Genomic DNA, 20,419 nt, shown 5'->3' on the forward strand with positions numbered 1-20,419 from the left:
AACGCGGCTTAAGGATTTGAGGGTAATCAGTTGGATTGATGCGGGTCAAATGTGAAAGCATACGCCTTTATGGCCCTGCTTATGTGGTGAAGAGTAGCTTGATAAAGACACCTTTGGTTACTTCATTAGACTCCAATATTGCTACCTGCGTCATCATGTGAATGTGATGCCATCTGCTGTCATCTTATGTCAGTTGCTTGCATCCATTTGATCCCCGCGAACTTCTAAATCTCATCTTGCCGCCCGCTGCTCCGATTGCCTTCCCTTGGAATCCATTCTGTTACCCTTACGGACCACCGATTATATTGACTTTGCATTACATGACCTGCCCATGGAAGCAGTATTTTTTCTAATGCTGCAAGTGACTTTTATTTATATTTTAGTCGTTCTTACGCTTCTTCAATTTTGCTAGGTCATTCTTGGTCATCCTTAACTTTGTTGAGTCACTCTTGGTTGAGCACCATTATAAACCAGTTCTTCCTTATACTCGAAGCTGTAAAAAATCTGATCAGACATGTTGTTCTACAGACGACAAGCAGAAATGAAATTACATTGTGGCTGGTGTTTTAGTTAATTATAATCTAAAATATTTTAGGGCACTTTTTATTTCCCTCTAAACCCTCCAACGTCGTTATGCTCGACAAGGAGAATTGTGGACTCGTTCACCGGAAGCCGGCATAGAGTAGGGGTTAGTGCGCATGGCTGGGACGCTGAAGGTTGGTTGTTCGAGTCCTGGTGTAAACACAAATTTTTTTCCTAATAACGAGTTCGAGAGGACATGCTATGGTGACATGCTCTGTCCACAGCTCTTGGTGGCACGCCCTGTACTTCGCCGCTTATGAGTCGGGAAAGGCTTTCGCCTTAAAAAACAAATTTAAGGCTTCCACAACTGCACACTCTGGAACGTAACTCTGGAGAGGTAAAAAACTACCATTACCTCAGCTCCCTGCGGAACTGCACCTACATGCAGTGAGCACTTTATAATTGGTTTATTTAAACTGTATAGTAGTTGTTTCTTTTGCAGGGGCCGTTTTTCTGAAATTCAAAAGGGTGTTTAGTAGTGAAAGCTATACTACCGTAGGTTTTCAAGTTGTCTGCATGGCACTGTGGAAGACGAAGAAGAAAAATAAAAGAAGAAGAGAAAAAGAGACGTAGAAAAAGAAGAAAAAAAAAAAAGAAAAAGAAGAGGAAGAAAATGAAGAAGAAGGAGACATAACTCAGTAGTTGGCAGAGGCGAACAACAACAGCGAGTTGCTAGGACAGAAGGTTCGTTTGAACGTTGTGACGGCGACACATTATATTAGGCATCCGCAGAAAAATTCGCTGAAACACTCGCAGCTTTCGCTCAATCACTAGGTTCAAGCCATGCTTAAACCCCCACAATTTTTTGCATTTAGTGATGCTGGCTACTGTGTAATAATGGTTATAAGTATTTCTGTTATCTTACCCTTTGTGTTACAGTGGCAGAGAGCTTGTGTAAGTTTTTGCTTGGATTTTTTTTGGCCGCTGTTGTACTGTTTACATTTTTGATAGTTGCTGGAATCATTCTTGCGTTCTTCGTCCAGTGGCTGCTCACCTTGTGGGTCTTGCCTGCAAGGCTTTGGAAAGCCTCGATTCAGCAAATGCGGATAGAGTCCACGAGGCCGTGGTGTCACTGCTGTACTGCCTGCAAGGAACGAGAGGTTCTCAGCCCAAACTGTACTTGAGAGACGAGGAGTGAGTACTACTTGGAAGGCTTCCCTTCACATTTTCTTCATCGAACTGACGAGAACAAAGGAAATCGAGGGTCTCTTCGTTTGGTCATCCGCTGCTGTAAAAGCCATTGACTGGGTCTTGGCAGGGTGTCTACTCAATGAAATGAATAAAGCATGCAAATGAGACCAACTTGTAGTGACAGGAAGCACAGATATTGAATGGAAGCATCTTAAAATGGGTTGCACAGTTGACCTTCTTGTTTTTGTTGTGGAATACAGTGTTTCAAACTAGAGGCATAGGAATGTTCATATTTTCGAATAGGAATATGGCGAAAAATCCTTCAGATATCAAATATTTGATCAGTAAAGAAAAAATGGAAAAATAAAATATAGCAAACATTGTTTGTCTTGTTTATTTCAGAATTTTGCAGGGTATTGCAAACTAGTATTGCACTAGTATTGCACAAAGTGCTACTGAAAAGTTGTACTAAAAAATCCTATATAAATTTTGTACAAGACTGAATCTTCTTTTTTTTTATTTGTACATGAAGGATTTGCAAGAAACTGGGCAGATTTGTCGTATCACTGCTTATTGTCGTAAACTCATTAATTCGGCCTTCAAGGTACTAGAAATTTCCGAGTTAACCGAAAGCTTGGATTTCCTAATGGGCCTAGAAAAATGCCGGAAACCTTTTGCATCGCAGTAATTTTTATCTAACGAACCTCTGCATGATGACGAACCCCTGCAAAGAGATAGTGATCTGATCCTTTTTCCCAGTTTCTTCGAGTGCTATACTTTATGCACACACACGGGAAGGCCCCATTGCATATTGAGGATGCTTCACTGCAAAATCAATGCAGTCGAGCATTCCAGTGAAGTGTGTAGTGTGGTTAAACTGCAGTGAATTTGGAAATTTTTGGTGTATGCGGTAATTTTCTAATTGTTGAAAAATTTCGAATATCAGTTTTTCGGATACGAGTATGCGTCGACTAACAAACATACTCGATTTGTATCCAAAATTTCAAATATTCACACACCCCTAGTTTAAAGATAGGGTACGGTCTGTTGGGCCCTAACATTCCAAGGCAACATCAGCTATGAAGGTAGACAAAGTGCAGGGCTGTGGTAATTTCGACCACCTTGGTTTCGGTAACGCGCACTGACATTGCACAGTACACGAGTGATTTGCATTTCGCTTCATTGAAACATATTCGTTATGGCTGGGATCAAAACCATCACATCGGTGTGGACTCTAACCACTGAGCCACTGTGGCGGAGCTCTGAAAGGTTTCCTCCAGTTCTATCACTTTTGTGTAAACCATCCCTAGTGATGACTGTATTTTGTCCGGCTTTTTTAAGAAATATTTATGCAGTGTATTACGCATATGATTAAATGTTTTAAGTTTTGCCCCCTGTCATTGTTCTTGTAATTAGGGGAGCCAACAAGTACAGTCAAATCTTGATATAACGAAATACTCAGGACCGCAAGAAATCGTTCGTTACTTTGAAATATCGTTGTAATAAAAAATCTGCAGTCCTAAGCCAGTGGTCAAACCTAGGTATGAAAATGATGTACCTTGGCAGTAGACACGCGTGTGGACAAGCAAAACCTCAAATGAAAATGTTGCACCAACTTTAAAGCTGCTTTATTTGAAGAAATCAGTTATTTTATTCTGCCGCATGCAGCACACACGACCACAAACTATACATTACACCATTAAAACACATACACCACCTTCCACTTTGCACAGCACCTCATGGTTACGTGATTGCACCGAGCGACGAAAGGCGGACTTTATCCACACACAAAAAAAACATCAGAGTTCAATATGACCGCATCTTCAGTGTTCCCTGAAGCTTGAAAGTCTTGTCTCGGTCTTTCAAATTGATCGTGGCGGGTCGATCGGGGATTTTTCAAAAATTCATTAATTTAGAAAATTTGTAATGTGGTGTTCATAGTAACAAGATTTGACTGTAGGCTGATATTCATTCTTTCAGAGTTAAGTGTTGTCCAGGCATAGCGAGCTGACATGAACAAAGGAAATGGGGAGCTCATCGAGAGAATCAGTAAGAAACCCAAGAACAGTGCTATTTACGTTGTCAGCTTGCTTGCATGAAAAAAATTTTGTTGGGAAATTTTACTAAAAGCAGTTTCTTGCTAACTGAAAAATGTGGCCCAAGTCTTGATGCTATAGCTATGTTCCGAAGGTTGGAAGCCCTACTTGTAGCAGTATTTTGTCACGCTAAAATTCTACTGCTAGTACGTATTGAAGGCGACCCAGCATTTTGTGATTCAATTGCTGCAAATAAGATTTTTTAAAAGGTGTTCTTTTCTTGGAATAAAATTCTGCATATCTGAGAGACATATTATGCTGCGCAATTCTTCACTTAGTTTTTAAGCCTGGCAGTTTAGTCTCGTACTAGTGCTGTCTCATTTTTTGCTTACATATGAAATCCTGGGTTTGACGGAAACTTGTCTGGTCAGATATGTTCGTGGCGGGAAAGGTTCGAGGTTGTAGTCGACAGACTGTAGCCACACTACAAAATGATGTTTCGGCCCCGTTATAGCAAGGCCGAAACATCATTTTTTAGAACGATTGGTCGGCGCTCAAACTTTTCCCGCTATCTGTTTGTGTATGCCCCTTCATGGATCACTGCCTTGTCGTGGCGGAGGGGCTTGCGAAACTCGATGAAGTCGTGAGCTCTGCTGTGTAGGGCCACCCAAGATAGACAGGTCACGGCAGAGAGTTGTGACAAAATGTGATTCACTGGAGAAGGTAATGGCAACCCACTCCAGTATTTCCTGCCAAGAAAACCCTATGGCCAGTCACAATACCATTAATGATATGGCGCCGGAAGATGAGCCCCCCAGGTTGGAAGGCGTCCCACATGTTACTGGGGATGAACAAAGGGCGATTCCTAGTAGCTCCAGGACGAATGAAGCGGCTGGGCTAAAGCCAAAAGGACACTCAGTTGTGGATGTGTCGGGAAGCGACCGGAAAGTCCGATGTTGCAAGGAGATATATCACATAGCAACATGGAATGTAAGATCTATGACGCAAGGTAAACTGGATGTCGTCAAGCGAGAAATGAACCGATTGAACATTGATATCTTGGGTATCAGCGAGCTCAAGTGGACCGGAATGGGAGAATTTAACTCCGGCGACCATTATGTCTTTTATTGTGGGCACGAATCCAAGAGAAGGAATGGGGTCGCTCTATTAGTAAACAGAAGAATGGGTAAAGCAGTGCTAGGGTACAACCCCAAAAACGACCGAATGATTTCACTTCGTATCCAAGGTCACCCTCTCAACATAACAGTTATCCAAGTCTATGCACCGACCACTACTGCTGAAGAAGCTGATGTTGAGAGATTTTATGCGGACCTACAATGCCTTTTAGACCGCACCCCATCATCAGACGTCGTTTTTCTCGTAGGAGACTGGAATGCTAAGGTCGGGAGTGAAGAAATATCCGGAATTGTAGGCAAGTTCAGCCTTGGCGAGTCAAATGAAGCTGGACAGAGGCTAGTAGAGTTTTGTCAAGAAAACAACCTGACCATAGCGAATACTCGTTTTCAACAGCACAAGAGGCGCCTCTACACATGGACTTCACCGGACGGTCTGTACAGGAATCAGATCGATTATATTCTTTGCCGGCAGAGATGGAGAAGCGCTATACAAGCAGTAAAAACAAGGCCTGGGGCCGATTGTGGCACCGATCATCAGCTTCTTGTTGCCAAAATTAAGCTTCGATTGAGGAAAACTCAGAAAACTAGAAGGCCTTTCAGGTATGATCTGGATCAAATTCCATTAGAATATGCTGTGGAAGTGAGCAATCGATTTCAATAATTAGATCTAGAAGACAGAGAGCCCGAAGAGATGTGGACTGATGTTTGTGATATAATACAAGAAGTTGCTACTAAGGTAGTTCCAAAGCAAAAGAAATGCAAGAAAGCAAACTGGTTATCTGAAGAGGCTTTGCAAATAGCTGAGGAAAGGAGGACGGCAAAGTTATGGGGGAAAGAGAAAGATACAAGGTTCTCAATGCGGACTTTCAGAAAATAGCAAGGAGAGATAAGAATGCCTTCCTGAACATACAGTGCCAAGCAGTTGAGGACAACAGCCAATTAAGGAACACAACAGCTCTGTACAAGACAATCAAAGATATCAAAGGAAGCTTCTGTGCTAAGCTGGGCGTGATAAAGGACAAACGAGGCAAGGACCTCACTGAAGCCTCAGAGATAAAGAAGAGGTGGCAGGAATACACAGAAGAACTGTACAAGAAGGACCCGAATGTGCAAACCCAACATAAGACGGTTGTGATTACTGATCTCGAGCCGGGCATCCTGAAGAGTGAAGTTGAATGGGCCTTAGCCAGTCTTGCTAAGAAGAAAGCCAGCGGAAGTGATGGCATTCCAGCTGAGTTGCTTCAAAACCTCAACCATGACGCTGTTAGCATTCTGCATACATTACGTCAGAAGATTTGGACAACTCTGCAGTGGCCACAGGATTGAAGGAGGTCAGTTTACATCCCCATTCCAAAGAAAGACAGTGCCAAAGATTGTTCCAACTACCGCACGATCGCACTTATTTCGCATGCTAGCAAGGTGATGTTGAAAATCCTCCAAGGTAGGCTGCAGCAGTATGTGGATCGGGAGGTTCCGGACGTGCAAGCTGGGTTTCACAAGGGCAGAGGAACTAGAGACCAAATTGCCAACCTCCGCTGGATCATGGAAAAAGCAAGAGAGTTCCAGAAACCCATCTACTTCTGCTTTATTGATTATGCGAAAGCGTTTGACTGCGTAGATCACAGCAGATTGTGGCAAGCTCTCCAAGAGATGGGAGTTCCAGTTCACCTCATCTGTCTCCTCAGGAACCTGTATGAAGGACAAGAGGCCACAGTCAGAACTGGGCATGGTCTTACCGATTGGTTTCCGATTGAGAAAGGAGTGAGGCAAGGCTGCATACTGTCGCCCTGCCTATTTAACCTATATGCAGAGTGCATCATGAGGAAGGCCGGTCTGGACGAGTCTTCATATGGAGTGAAGATTGCTGGAAAACGTATCAACAACCTTAGATATGCGGATGATACCACTTTAATGGCAGAAAGTGAAGTGGAACTCAAGAGACTTCTGATGCGCGTACAAGAAGAAAGTGAGAAGTTTGGGCTTAAACTGAACATAAAAAAGACAAAGATCATGGCGTCTTGCCCTATCAAGTCCTGGAGCATCAATGGACAAGAAGTGGAAGCTGTGACAGATTTTCTCTTCTTGGGCTCCAAGATTACCTCGGAAGGAGACTGCAGCCATGAAATTAGGAGACACCTGCTTCTGGGAAAGAGAGCAATGGTTAGCCTTGACCGCCCAGTAAAGAGCAGAGACATTAGTCTGCCAACCAAGATCCGTATAACTCGTGCTATGGTCTTTCCAGTTGTGATGTATGGATGCGAGAGTTGGACTGTGAAAAAGGCTGACCGCCGAAGAATTGATGCGTTTGAATTGTGGTGCTGGCGAAGACTCTTGAGAGTTCCTTGGACTGCCAGAAGATCAAATCAGTCGATATTGTCGACCATAAACCCTGACTGCTCATTGGAGGGTCAAATTCTAAAGTTAAAACTCAGCTACTTTGGTCCTCTGATGAGAAGAGAGGAGTCGCTGGAGAAAGATTTGATGTTGGGAAAGGTTGACGGTCGCCGGAGAAGGGGTAGGCAGCGAACGCGATGGTTAGATGGCATCCTCGAGGCACTGCAGATGAAGTTATGTGATGTTAGGAAGATAGTGAGAGACCGGAAAGCGTGGCGTGAAATGGTCCATAGGGTAACGAAGAGTCGGACACGACTGAACGACTGAACTGAACTGAACTGTTTGTGTATGCAGGACACTTTTCTTCATTTTTTTTCTTTCCGGGCTTCTTTCCATTTTGGTTTTATCTGCATTGCCATGTCTTGACCTAAGCGAAACTCAAAAGGTGCCCATGTGCTTTGCGATGTCAGTGCATGGTCAGTGCGTGCACGTCAAGGACCCCCAGATGATCCAAATGAATCAAGAGCCCTCTATTATGGCAGCCATCTCGTAGTCTGTGTGTCGCTTTCAAGACACCAGATGCCGCAATTTACTTTTTCTGTGCAAATTTGTTGTTTCGAAATGAGCGTCAAGCATGTTGGGATCCCCTTGTGGTGGTTTTTCCAGTGCCGGTCTTTTGGAAGACCAATTTGAATGGAGTCGCATGGCGTGCCGGTTCTACCTGGCGGTCCTCAAGTGTTGTCCCCAAGCGCTGACACCTTGCAACTGGGACTTCGTGCTGCTAAGCATTGCTACATGGAATCAGGCAAGGGTCCTTCCCTACTGCCCTTTTCACATCTTTAAAATTCTCTCAAATCATTCAACACTTTGCTGGACCATTGGCGCATGCTAAGGCCTCAATTATATATCTGCCTTTATTTTCTTTTTTTGTTTCTTGCACCCCTTTGAGAGGGAGAGAAACTTTTTTATTCATTCGGCATGAAAATAATGCTAACATGCCGTTCTGTACTGCAGAGGGGTGAGGCCTTACTTCGAACACCCTTAACGTTTAGTGTCACTTGCTGTTAGTCGCTTTGGCTCCATTAAGCTTTCTCAAGCAGCATTCAGCCTAGGTGCTAACAACACAAAATGAATTTTTACAGGCAGATATAGTGAATTTTTGATAACCATTTCACGCGTAGAACTCCAATAAACTAGTGCTGTAGCTGAGCAGTCACTGAGAGCATTGTGAAAAGCATTACAGACTTTGGATTCACTCGGCTTCGATTAACCTGATTTTGTTGAGTTCTTGGCTCTATGGTCGTTTATGCGCTTTTCGTCTCTATTTCTTTCTGGCAGAAATTCAACTGGAGGAGAGCAGTGGAGCTCTTCTCCACAAGAGAAGTCATCTTCACGTGCGAGCTGCTCAGTGCTCTGCTCCAGGTTGCCCTCGTCACTGACAAGTCGCAGCCGATTCGGGAACAGTGCAAGCTCCCCGAAGGCTTTGATGTCGAATGGGAAGAGTTTTACACTCAGGCAGTCTTCTCCGTGCTGATCCCTGGATTCATCGACATCGCCCGTAAGCATGCCTGCCTCGTCGCTCATTGCCACATTCTTGCTATACGCATTAGTACTGCTCATATACGCAGAGGTGGCAACGAAAAAAAAAAAATTGTGGTGGTAAGCTTCTCCGCCACGTTTTTCCTGCAGAGCTCTCGGCACGTCCAAGTGAGATGGCGTCTGTGTTGCTGAAGAAACTCGCCTTGACGCTGGAATTTGCGAGCGAGAAATGTGTGACCAAATTCATCGAGGGCTTCCGAAATCACGTTGATGGCACAATGGCTCTGCACAATCTCCTGTCGAAGCTGACGCCCCTGGCCACATTCAAGTCACTTGCATTGCAGTTGGGGGCCCACACACTGCTTGAAAAGTAAGCGCACTAGAGGTTTGCAGCTTTTATTTGATGCCCGATGACAGCTCATCAGTTCTAAATTGTGTACCAGCCTAAATGATGACCTAGTGGCTATGACATTCAACTGCAGAGCCCAGTGCGGGATCCCAAGACCTAACCAGGGTGGCCACATTTTGTTTGAAGTGAGACAAAGAAGGACTTGTTTGGTGAAACATTTTAGGGGAGCGTGCAGAAGAATCTCTCTGATTTCACCATATTGTTTTCCGAGGCCCGCAGGCTGCTTTAGGGTGTTAAACAAGCATTGAGGACAAAATTTTCCTTCTTAAGTGTCGAGTTAGCCCTTGTCTAATAGACTACCCCGCTCTAGCAACAAAGGTGCTTCTTTCTTTCATTAAAAATGGAGCTTTAGCACTAAATTGAAGAGTGTAAACTGTATAAACTGCGATGCGCTGACATTTTTTTGGGGCATGCATTTCAGAGGTAATCTGTGCTCTTATCGAAACGGTGATCATGAAGTCCATTTTGGTGTAGGTGTTGAAAATTTGAAGCAACTGGTGGGGAAAAAAGTGCAGATGCAATCTTATCAGTATACTAACGGCATCTTAAGAGCCATTGGATCAGTTTTCACTCAGAAAAATGAATATACCTGCCACATTGTACTTATTGCATTGATAACAGATTGAGACTGACGGGCATTCGTTCGTTATTTTCGCCTAGGATTGTTCCAACAGTTGCCAAGGAAGAAGCACAAGGCATTGAAAAGCAGGACAGCGATGAGACGTCCAGGTATGGGAATTAAAATGGTGCGGTGCATTGCGAATGATGCTGAACCTTGTTTTCAGAATTAGGGAAACTTGGTTGAATGTGTTTTTATAATGCCTGTGTCTTGCATATCTCTGCTACATGGCTGCTTTTTTTTCCGCTTTCTAATCAGTTATCTCCACGATTACTTTATTAATATTATTATTTGACATTGATCAATATCAAAATGAAAATATCCCTGCGCTTTTGTTGGTGTCAGGAGCTCTTGGCTTCCTTCATATGTATCTTGCAACGATTGCCTCGTTTTCTGCACATACGTTTGCTGAACTAAAATATATGACATACAGTCACCCAGTAGTTTTCTTAACGATAAATGTACGAGGCTAACAGGCACATATATTATAGTGTTTGTTTTAAAGAAGCTGCTGTTTCCTCATGCGCCATTATGCTGCACTAGTTTTGAGATGCTCCTTGCTGGGAGAAAATGCCAATCGTACCCGTTTCGATGCTCCACAGAAGTCCTCCGGAACCGCTGGTGTCTTCACTGCTTGAAATGGGGCAGGTTGTGGAGGTGCTCCTGCAAGACTTTGACATTGGGGACTGCTGCCTGGTGGAGGCCAACACTGACAGCTACACCTACACCCTGGGCTACCTTCTGTCCTGGCTGGAAATTCTCACCTTCTTTGGCGCATCGCCAGCTGAGGTAAGAAAAACTCCGTGCATTGCCAAAGCCAGGCACCGTGTAACTTTGGCGTTTCTCAGCCATGGTGGTTACTTAGAGGCACACTGGGGACAGGTTGGCATGTTGGCTTGCCTAAGTAGGTTACCGTGTACAAATTTCAATCAGTCTGCTTAAACTGAAATTCCAGGTTTCGTATCCTGAAGGCAGTGAGAAATGAAATGCCACATAAAGTTAAACCTCGATATAACGAAGTTGGTAAAATGTGCCGTTTACTTTGTCGAGTTGAAATTTCGCAAAATCCTAATTTGTCATCTGGCATGCAGACGAGAACCTCCTGAACATTTCACAGACCATTGAAAGGGAAAGCCTTGAATTGCGGTGGAACTGGGCATTATGTACGTAATGGGGAAAACACGGATGTATACATTTTTGGTTGCACCATCATCGTCGCCCAACTGACTTACTTCGTGATCACATCACCGATTCGGTGTCTCATTCGGCCGCCGCTGCTGTGGGGGTGATTTTGGAGGCCATGGCGAACCTCACCTGTACTGCCTCAGACGACGTAGCCGGCAGCGCGCTCCGCCACCATGCACCTTTCGTCTTACTTTCGGGCGGTGCACCTTTACTGCACGCGCTCCGCTCAACCTGCCGCGCTTACGGCACAATTTTACCGCTGTTTCGTTTCGAGGCAGCTGCGAAATTTCGCAGCTTTGAAAGTGCGGTAAAATTTGCTTCGTTATACCGAGGCTGCTATGTATACATGGTATTCTATGGACACAAAGTTGTGGAAACCAAAATATTCCGATGACATTGCCTTGCTAAGCAACTCGGGGGATGAACTGCAAATAATGATTGATGACATAGACAGGAAAAGTAGAAAGGTAGGCTTGAAAATCAATATGCAGAAGACTAAGGTAATGTTCAACAGCCTCGGGAAGGAACAGCAGTTTACATTAGGTAGCGAAATACTGGAAGTAGTAGGCGAATATGTCTACTTAGGACAGGTAGTAACCGCAGATCCGGACCATGAAAAGGAAATAACAAGAAGAATAAGATTGGGATGGAGCGCATTTGGCAAGCACTCGCAGATTATGACTAGCAGCTTACCGGTATCACTCAAGAGGAAAGTATACAACAGTTGCATCTTGCCTGTACTCACCTATGGGGCGGAAACGTGGAGGCTAACCAAGAGAGTTCTACTTAAGTTGAGGACAACCCAGAGGGCTATGGAACGAAAAATGGTAGGGGTAACGTTAAGAGATAGAAACCGTGCAGAGTGGGTAAGAGAAATAACTCAAGTTACCGACATTCTAGTAGAAATTAAGAAGAAGAAATGGACATGGGCAGGACATGTAGTGCGAAGAGAGGATAACCGATGGTCGCTGAGGGTAACAAACTGGATTCCAAGGGAAGGAAAGCGTAGCAGGGGGCGGCAGAAAGTTAGGTGGGCGGATGAGATATAAGAAGTTCAAGGGGTCAAGTGGACGCAGCTAGCACAGAACCGGGTTAAGTGGAGAAATATGGGAGAGGCCTTCGCCCTGCAGTGGGTATAATCAGGCTGCTGCTGATGATGATGATGAAATATTCCGTTACATCGAGAATTTCATTTCATTGAAGTTTGTTACGTCGAGGTTTAGCTGTATCACTGCGGGCACTTGTTTTCACGAACAAAACTGCTTTAATAACAAGGCGATTTTAAACGTGGATTTCTGAGCCTAGGCCACTTACTTCCACTTACTTTTAAATGATGATCAATTCCTTTTCGTTATTGAGATCATGTGTTTCAATCGAGCGGTGAGAACAAAACATTCTTTTTTAATGCAATTTTTATGGGCAGTAAATACACCTTTTGCTGCTAAACAGACATCAGCTTTAGCCGCTAGGAGCCAAAGTCAGTTTTTGCTGAAAACAGGAAAGCAGATTTAGTCTTTCTCAGCTTTCCTTGAAGTACACAGTGCATGTTGATTACTCGTAACAGCAGGTGTTACATGAAGACATTATTTTGGTAGTTTACACATTTGCGGTAACAGGAGGAGAGACGTTTGATTACTTGAGCTGACATAAACCTGCTGCAATGGTTTAGTACCTGTGGCATTTGGTTGGTCAGCCTATTTTTGTGTATGAAATCCTTGGCTGCTGCATTTGAATAGAGGCAAAGTGCAAAGACAGGGGTGTACCATAATTTCGGTGCATTTTAACTCTTTCCCTACTGTGCCCATTCAGCATTGTTAACCCGCTAACGATGACTTCGCGCGCCGATTTTGAACCCTTCCGTGTCGCTCACGGACAAGCTATACTATCTAGTGTGTAGTCGGATAACAGAAATTTCGATTCTGATGCTGTTTACATTTTTCTGGCAAAGTGGCTATTTTTGAGCGCGCTCCAAACACGCGGAAACTTCTCAGTCGCATGCGAGAATGGCGGCATCCGCGTTGACGACGCGCGCTTCGAAACTTCGAAAATCTGGCAACTACACACTATCTATGATCGATTGTGTCGATGACACAAGCAGAAGAGACTGAAGATACTACCAATTATCGTCAGAATTCAGTTCCGACCCCGCCGAAAATGGAAACCAGTTCGGAACACCGGCGGCCGCACTTTGGCTCGCTAGTAATGACTTCGCGCGCAAATTTTGATTATTTCTGTGTCACTCACGGGCACGCTACGCCATCTAGCGTGTAGTCAGGTAACTGAAACTTAGATTTTATTGCTGTTTACATGTTGTCCTGCGAGTTGGCTATTTTTTAACGCGCTCCGAGCACGCGGCAGCGTCGGAGTCGCATGCGGGAATGGTGGCATTCGCATTGACAACGCGCGCTTCGAAACGTCGAAAATTTGACGATTCCACACTGTCTACGACCAATTTTATCAATGACCCAAGCAGCAGTGACTCTGAAGATGCTGCTGTATCGTCAGAATTCAGTTCTGACCCCGATGTCGATGGAAATTAGCCCGGAACATCGGCGGCCACTCTTTGTCGGTCTGTTTTGCATGCGTCTGGGACCACTCTTGATTAGTTCACTATACTCTGGATGTTTTGTTTGTGTTGCTGGTATCAGTTATCTCATTCCCAGGGTGTCAACATCGTTTGGGCACGATATCTTGCCTCCCGCTAAACAGGGAGTGGCGTTGTGCCCAAGAAAGGAACCCAGCATCCGTTTCGGCATGGCGCTCTGCAGCGGCCCTGGTTGATTGCTCATTATGCATCAAGAACACTATTCAATACTGAACTTTTATTTTTTCACAGGGAGTGGCCAATATAATGCTCTGTATTTTGTATATCTAGAAATATTTAAAAAACTTTTCTTGTTTTATTTACAAGTGCATTTCGTCAAGTTTTGTTCAATTTTTTTCTAAAATCAGGTTTTGGGGAAATTATATTGTATGTTACATCCAAAACCTTCATATTAATGCCTAAAAAGCAAATCTGTTTAGCTTTCATTTCGTGTATTGTATAAAATTTTAGACTTGATAGTTTTTACAGAAAAAAAAATCTACTGAAACCTACAGAAAACGGCCATTTTGCCCACGGTAGGGAAAGAGTTAAAAGAACCCACTGTGGCAGACATCCTCAGTCTTTTTTGGTCCCAAGTAACCCCAACAGCATTCAAAAAGGGCTACTGTCTAAAGGATGGTTGGTTTGTGGGGTTTAACGTCCCAAAGCGACTCAGGCTATCAGAGCCACTGTAGTGGAGAGCTCCGGAAATTTCCACCACCTGGCGTGCACTGACGTCGCACAGCACCCAGGTGCCTTACTTTTCGCCTCCATCGAAAAGCGGGTGCCGCAGCCTGGATTTGATCCCGCATCCTTGGACACAGTAGTCGAGCACCCTAAGCACTGCATCAGCACGGCAGGGCTATTTTCTAAAGGATTGTGTAGATGTGTGGTCATTCATAAAATGCACAGAATTAGTAGTTATTAATGGCTGGCTATGTAGTGAAAGCTGCCTACAAGCAATTACAGTGGATATAAGTGCTCAGGCAACTGGAAAATGTCTGCGAGGAACTGAGAGGTTCCCTGCTGCGCACTTTGAGACTCCCTACTTTGTAGCCTGCCTGATAACCCACGGTATTTTACTGACACATAAATTTCAATGAATAGTATAGTGAACCAAACACAGTATTGGGGAATAAAGCTGAGGTAAGGGACAGCAGTGGTACCGAGCTGCAGTGTTCATCTCCCTTTCTTCTTTTGTGTTGTTGTGCTATGGAAGCAAAGTACTTTCATTGCCTTTTTGACTGCAGGCTAGGTCTGAATACGCCAGTTACCTTCAAGAAGAAGGCATTCTGTCATCCCTACTGCAGCACTTGTTCTGCCTCATGCCCTCCAACATCAGCCTGAGCGCCAAGGGGAGCACTATGTTCACCGAGCCAGTTACACTGAGCCCACAGGGTAATGCAGTTTGTCATGCCTTCCCTTCGGTTCTGCACTTCACTTTTGTACATATCGCAGATTTTTAATCGATTATTTGTGTTTGTTGATTTCAGTAGTGCACAGTGAACCTTGGTGATTCGAGGCGAGTCATTCAAAATTCCAGATAAGAAGAATTTCTGCGGTCCCGTAATTTATAATGTAAATTTGACTGGGTACACTTCAAAGCGGCGGTCTTAGCCAGCCTTGTTGATTTGAAGACTTTGGGTGTTATATGGAGAGTCCCGATCCCAAGTTTCCACAGACCATTCTAGTGACAACTCCTTGGAGCTACTAACCAGAGCCACGAAAGAATGGCTCTTGATACACCATGCCGACCCTGCCCCAGAATTCCTGGTGCTAAAAACCACTTTGTGGTGCGACTTGCGACCTGCTGAAGCATGCTTTTGTCTCGGTCGTAAGCGTTGTGGCTAGAGAGTTAGAATTAGGTTACTGGCATCATCTCAGTTATTTAAATGTGGTCGTGCAAAGGCAGTCTTTCTTCAGAAAAATTACCTGCGGTTAAGCTTGTGGTTAAACCTGGAGTTACGCGAGAGCAACCCGCATGGCTACGCTTAGATTCAGCTTGAAAGTAAAGACATGGCTTTTGCACATTAGTAGTTTACTCTAGTTTACTCTAATCACTTCACGTATGAGCACCCCTTGCCTCTCGTCGTTGACCATTCTCATTCTACTGTAGAATACTTCTAGTGGTATGAAATGTCTCAGCGTCGAACTCCGGGGCACACCGCTGTCACAACATTCGAACGAACCTTCTGTCCTAGCAACTCGCTGTTGCTGTTCGCCTTTACCAACTACCGAATTATCTATCTTCTTCTTCTCCTTCTTTCTCTTCTTCTTCTTTTTCTTCTTTCTTTGTCTTCGGACAGGCATGGCAAAATGGCGAGACTGGCCAATGTAGCTCTCGCTACAAAAACAACCATCCGAAATTTGGCTGACCTATTTGTGGCGTGTAATGTAACTTTGGAAAAGCGGCAAGTAGTACATGCGCCATGACAGTGGCCATTCCCAGCAGGATGCATTGGGCTCCGTGCATCAAAAAGTGTAGGTAATTCATACGCAGTTGGAGATTCACTGTAGGAAATTTGAATTGTGAGCTGTTTTCTGGTGGTCGCTCTCTCAGATGAGCAGTAGGCGGCGCGAAAGCGATTTCCAACTTGGGAGCGTGCACACTCCACAGAATCTGAAATTACACGGTTGTATTCGGACCTTACTTGAATGTGGAAGAGAGCATGGAGTGCCATTTCACTTTTGATTCTTCTGGTCTTGGAAGTGCTTATAATTAACTGCTTTAAGTTGTGCGTTCACAACGCCATCCTGTAAGAGACTGCAAAAAAGAATAAATAAAATTCTGCGGCGGGATGAAGCGAGTGGTATGCACCATTCATTCTCTCAAAAACATTTTTCTTTTGCCTGGGCTCTTTTTTTTTGCTTTGCTTGGTTTATTTGAAAATTTCATGTGCCAACGAATTGGAACTAACAAGGTTTTACTGTTAGTTCCAATCTTTTCAACTGTCTTTTAAAAGTTTCAATACCATGAAGGTCGTTGGACATTGCATAGAACATGCTGGAAATCGTTCACACACAACCAGACACCATATTAGCATGTGCGAGCAAGCGTGCAAACTAAAGTTGGAAGTGTGATAATTTAGAAACATCGGTATTTACAGCCATTAGGTTAAATAGCTCTCTTGTGCATCTTTTTGCCCTTTAATTCGAGACATTATCCTACCACTTTTATGTTTCCTCCTTGTTATCATGCTCTTCACACTGTATTAACACTGCTAGTATTAACCTACTACTAACATTACCTAGATACTGTAATATGTTTTAAATTCAGAGGTAGCACTTGAGGTATTGTGTAAACACATTGGCAAGTGGCTAGAACTTTGCTAAGATTGGGTCCAGGCCGGTATATTTGCCCTCTTGATTCTGAGCTCACTGATGAAAGTGCCCAGGATTTCTTTCCCGGCATCGTCAGCTTCGTTTGCCCTTCGAAAGCGGAAACTTTATTTGGCAGCTTTCTTCTGTATTTCCTTTCTGTCTCTTCCCACAGAGGAGTTCAGCTCGATGAAGCTGCAGCATCTTGCCTGTCAGGTGTATCTGGACACTGTCTGCAAGCTTCCCGCTCTGGTGCGTTCCTGGTGGAACAGCCAGAACAAACGAGTCATGGACCACGTTGAGAAGTGAGCCGGGCTTTTGTCCCTGATCGGATGGCTGGGATCGCTTGCTGTAATGCTCGAGCCGTGACGGGCCATGAGATTAATGGCATGAGATTAATGCCATTAGATTAAGTCATGAGATTAATGTGAAAAAGTAGCTGGTGGTGCTGTAGGAACTGGGCTAGCTCTGGTCTTATGTGGTCGCACTAAATGTTCACAAGTAATCCAGCATAATACGTGAAAGCCATTTGTCCTGTCATTGACTTCATGGTTTTGTTCTTTTGTGTCACTTTTCTCGAGGGCCGCATGGGCAGTACTGTTGTGATTACTAATGTGGGAGTGATTGTCACTCTGCTGATTGTAGTGTTCGCTGTTGAGGACAGTGATGTGGGAGGGGAATGTGCAATATGTATCAAACATGCTCTGAACCCCTCTCACGAGTCACCAGCCTTGCCTCTCTGGGTCTCCCTTGCCCGTTCAATGTGGCTTCTGTGGCATTGGGGCGGAACTTGGTATGTCAGTGCTCCCTTTTAGCTTTCTCTTGCAGAAAAAAGGAGTATAATGGGCTTTCATGAGCTCAGTGTCGGGAAGTGATGAAGCTGAAGCACTGGGTCAGTTGTTGCAGATGCAGCACATTCTTTCAGGGAGGGTCATAGATACAAAGAAGGCAGCAGTTTCGGGGGAAAAAAAAAAAAAGGTTGGAAAGCTAATCTGCACTAATTACATTACTTGATTGATACAATGGTGAATTTAATATGTATATGCCACTCAACCAATATGATAATAAATTATGACTTGATGAAAGTACCGATTGCTTATATGGTACGCAGCCATTATTCCTACAGCTTTTAAGAAGCCTTGGTGCCTACTAAAGCATGAGGGATGGATTGGACAGAAACCATCTGTTATGTCCAAAACTGGATGTGTACTAGCAATTAAGCTCTCACCTGCGGTTATATTGCTGCTAAAAACAAAACCACCACTCTTCTTTTTCTTATTTATGCTCATCAACTTTAGTGAAAAAGCGTGTAAAGAAATATTACAGCTGACTATTGTGCAGTTTTGTCTTTTTTTTTTTTTCAAGTTTCATTGTGTATGAGTGCTGCTTTCTCGTTTGTCTCTTTCAGGTTGACATCTCGCCATGTTAGTAGCGTAATCTCCTCCATGGAAATCCAGGCTGTGCAAAATGCGGACGTTTCCCTCGAGAACATGACAGTGAGTGCTTGCTATTTCTTGCTGCCCGCACACTGGTTGAAAGCCGTGCTTAGGCGCACTATTCTACCACAGGGAAGGCCGCTAAGCAGTTTGGTCGACGGTTATGCGCACTTTTTTTCAAGATGTGTGCAAATGTCAACTTTTTCGCTGAGAAGCGAGTTATGAAAATTGGTTGCGAATCAAGTAATTTCCAATATCTGTGCAGGTGTTACTGGATAAAGACAAATGCTTTTTCATAAAACACTGCTATGAAAAGAAAGAAGTTGTTGCTAAATTACCTTCACCAATCATCAGTATACCGTATTTACTCGAATGTAACGCGACCGCAAACGTGACATGAGGGGCGAAATACACAGCCCAATGGGAAAAAAATAAAACCACGAACGCAACACGAGATAAGCGCTTGAAAAAGTACCTTTAATAGACATTATGGCCATTGCAGTCTAATAGAAAACGCTCATTCGTCGTCGTTGGAGGCCGAGTTCTTGGAAACCGAATCTTCCTTTTCGCTCTCGTCCTCCCAGACGATGTCGTCGGAAGCCTTTGCAGTCAGGTGCACATTTAAAAATCACCTCCCGCTGCATCCGCCATCCATGTAAGGTAGATACGTAACATATAGCCGTCGAGTTGACAAAGGATCTCCAATTTATTCTGCTATCAGAATAGCCTTTTTTGAGGCGAGCGTTGTACCGTGCACAGCACGTTGCCATCGTGCGAAATGCGATAACAACAGAAGTAACCACGCTAATCCACTGCGAAAGATGCGACAAGCGCGCAATCAAGGTGACGTGATTCTGAGCCTATGAGCAAAAAGCGTGCCGTTTTGACTTTGGATGGATTGGGATTTGGCTGATTTGGCTTCCCTAGTATCCAAGTTGCCAACATAACATCGTAAAACAGCAGAAACCGAAACTGAGTAGTGGCGGATTCAATATGTCTGCACCCCGGGCGCTGATTTGGGCCAACCGAATTGCAGTATTCGATTATAATGCGAGAGTGGACATTGAGAGCCAAAAATCATGAAAAAAAAACTCTCATTACATTCGAGTAAATATGGTAGTTTTAGCTAGGGTGGGGGATCAAGTCGCAGTTATAAGCTTTACCTTATATACAAACACCTCATTTACATTTCTTTGATATGTTTTGTTTAGCGATGAAGTCATTTGAAGGTGGCCATTCCATCCCTTACCTGAGCAGTAACGTCAATAGCTGGCTATTGGACCACTTCTTTGACTTTGCGCTAGCCTTTGCAAGCCAGGCTGCTTCCATTTGTGCTATATGTCATAGTGACGTAATGACTGCGCTGGTTTGTGAAGCCACTAGCAGATGATTTTATGCAAGGCAAGGCTGCCAGTGAATTATATTTCAAAACAGCAAGAGTAATTTTTCTTGCTGGTGTGAGATACTGCCTTCTGGAAACGTTGCTATCTTTTGTCACGGGTCGAGACAAACAGGCACTTCACAATTTCTGAATTAAAGAAATTTGGAATGTCGTAATAGTGGAAGCGCTTTTTGTATTGAATCAAATAGTAAGTGCTTTAAGCGAACTATTCGAAGTTTCAGATATCTGAACACGGGAAGTAACGAAGTGACAGGACAGAGCGCTTTCCCCCACTCTTGGTTTTTGTGGTTTCATGTTCAGCACATTTAACGGAATCAAGGAGTAAACAAATGTGCAATGTATTATTTGTTATTAGCTATAGTAAGTTGCATATTGATTTCACTCTGCGTTTGCTGTTTGCTTGCCCTTTGGTGTGTACATTTGTGATGTACCATTTGGACCTTGTACTTTTCCTCTTTTTAAAAAGAGAAAATAGCAATTATAATTCCTTAGTCCAATTGCATCTGTTCTGATCGCAGCATGCGGTACCTTTCTTACAGCTTTTTTTTTCCCGCATTTAAACTTGCACAATGGCAACCTTATTTTTGATTAGTTTGAGCACAACGTCTCTTTGATGCATTTTTTTTTGCTCCTAATCTGAGCCAATTGTGTTTACAATGTCTATCCAATGGGACAGGAGAAATTTTTTTCGGCTACTTATTCGAGAGT

At 43.8% G+C, this 20,419-nt stretch overlaps 1 protein-coding gene across 1 annotated transcript in view; it reads left to right on the forward strand.

The window, feature by feature from the left end:
* Ltn1 (E3 ubiquitin-protein ligase listerin) overlaps positions 1-20,419 on the forward strand; it is a 59,097-nt gene that overhangs the window by 27,780 nt on the left and 10,898 nt on the right. The window contains exons 20-28 of the mRNA XM_084595613.1: positions 1,566-1,716; positions 7,886-8,024; positions 8,558-8,777; positions 8,909-9,128; positions 9,828-9,896; positions 10,389-10,575; positions 14,806-14,953; positions 17,049-17,178; positions 18,282-18,369. Coding sequence (XP_084451739.1) covers positions 1,566-1,716; positions 7,886-8,024; positions 8,558-8,777; positions 8,909-9,128; positions 9,828-9,896; positions 10,389-10,575; positions 14,806-14,953; positions 17,049-17,178; positions 18,282-18,369 — 1,352 coding nt within the window. The remainder of the gene's footprint in view (positions 1-1,565; positions 1,717-7,885; positions 8,025-8,557; positions 8,778-8,908; positions 9,129-9,827; positions 9,897-10,388; positions 10,576-14,805; positions 14,954-17,048; positions 17,179-18,281; positions 18,370-20,419) is intronic.

The sequence above is a fragment of the Amblyomma maculatum genome, chromosome 1 (genome assembly GCF_055883805.1).
Source record: "Amblyomma maculatum isolate TAMU_Amacu chromosome 1, ASM5588380v1, whole genome shotgun sequence".
Classification (NCBI taxonomy): Eukaryota; Metazoa; Arthropoda; class Arachnida; order Ixodida; family Ixodidae; genus Amblyomma; species Amblyomma maculatum.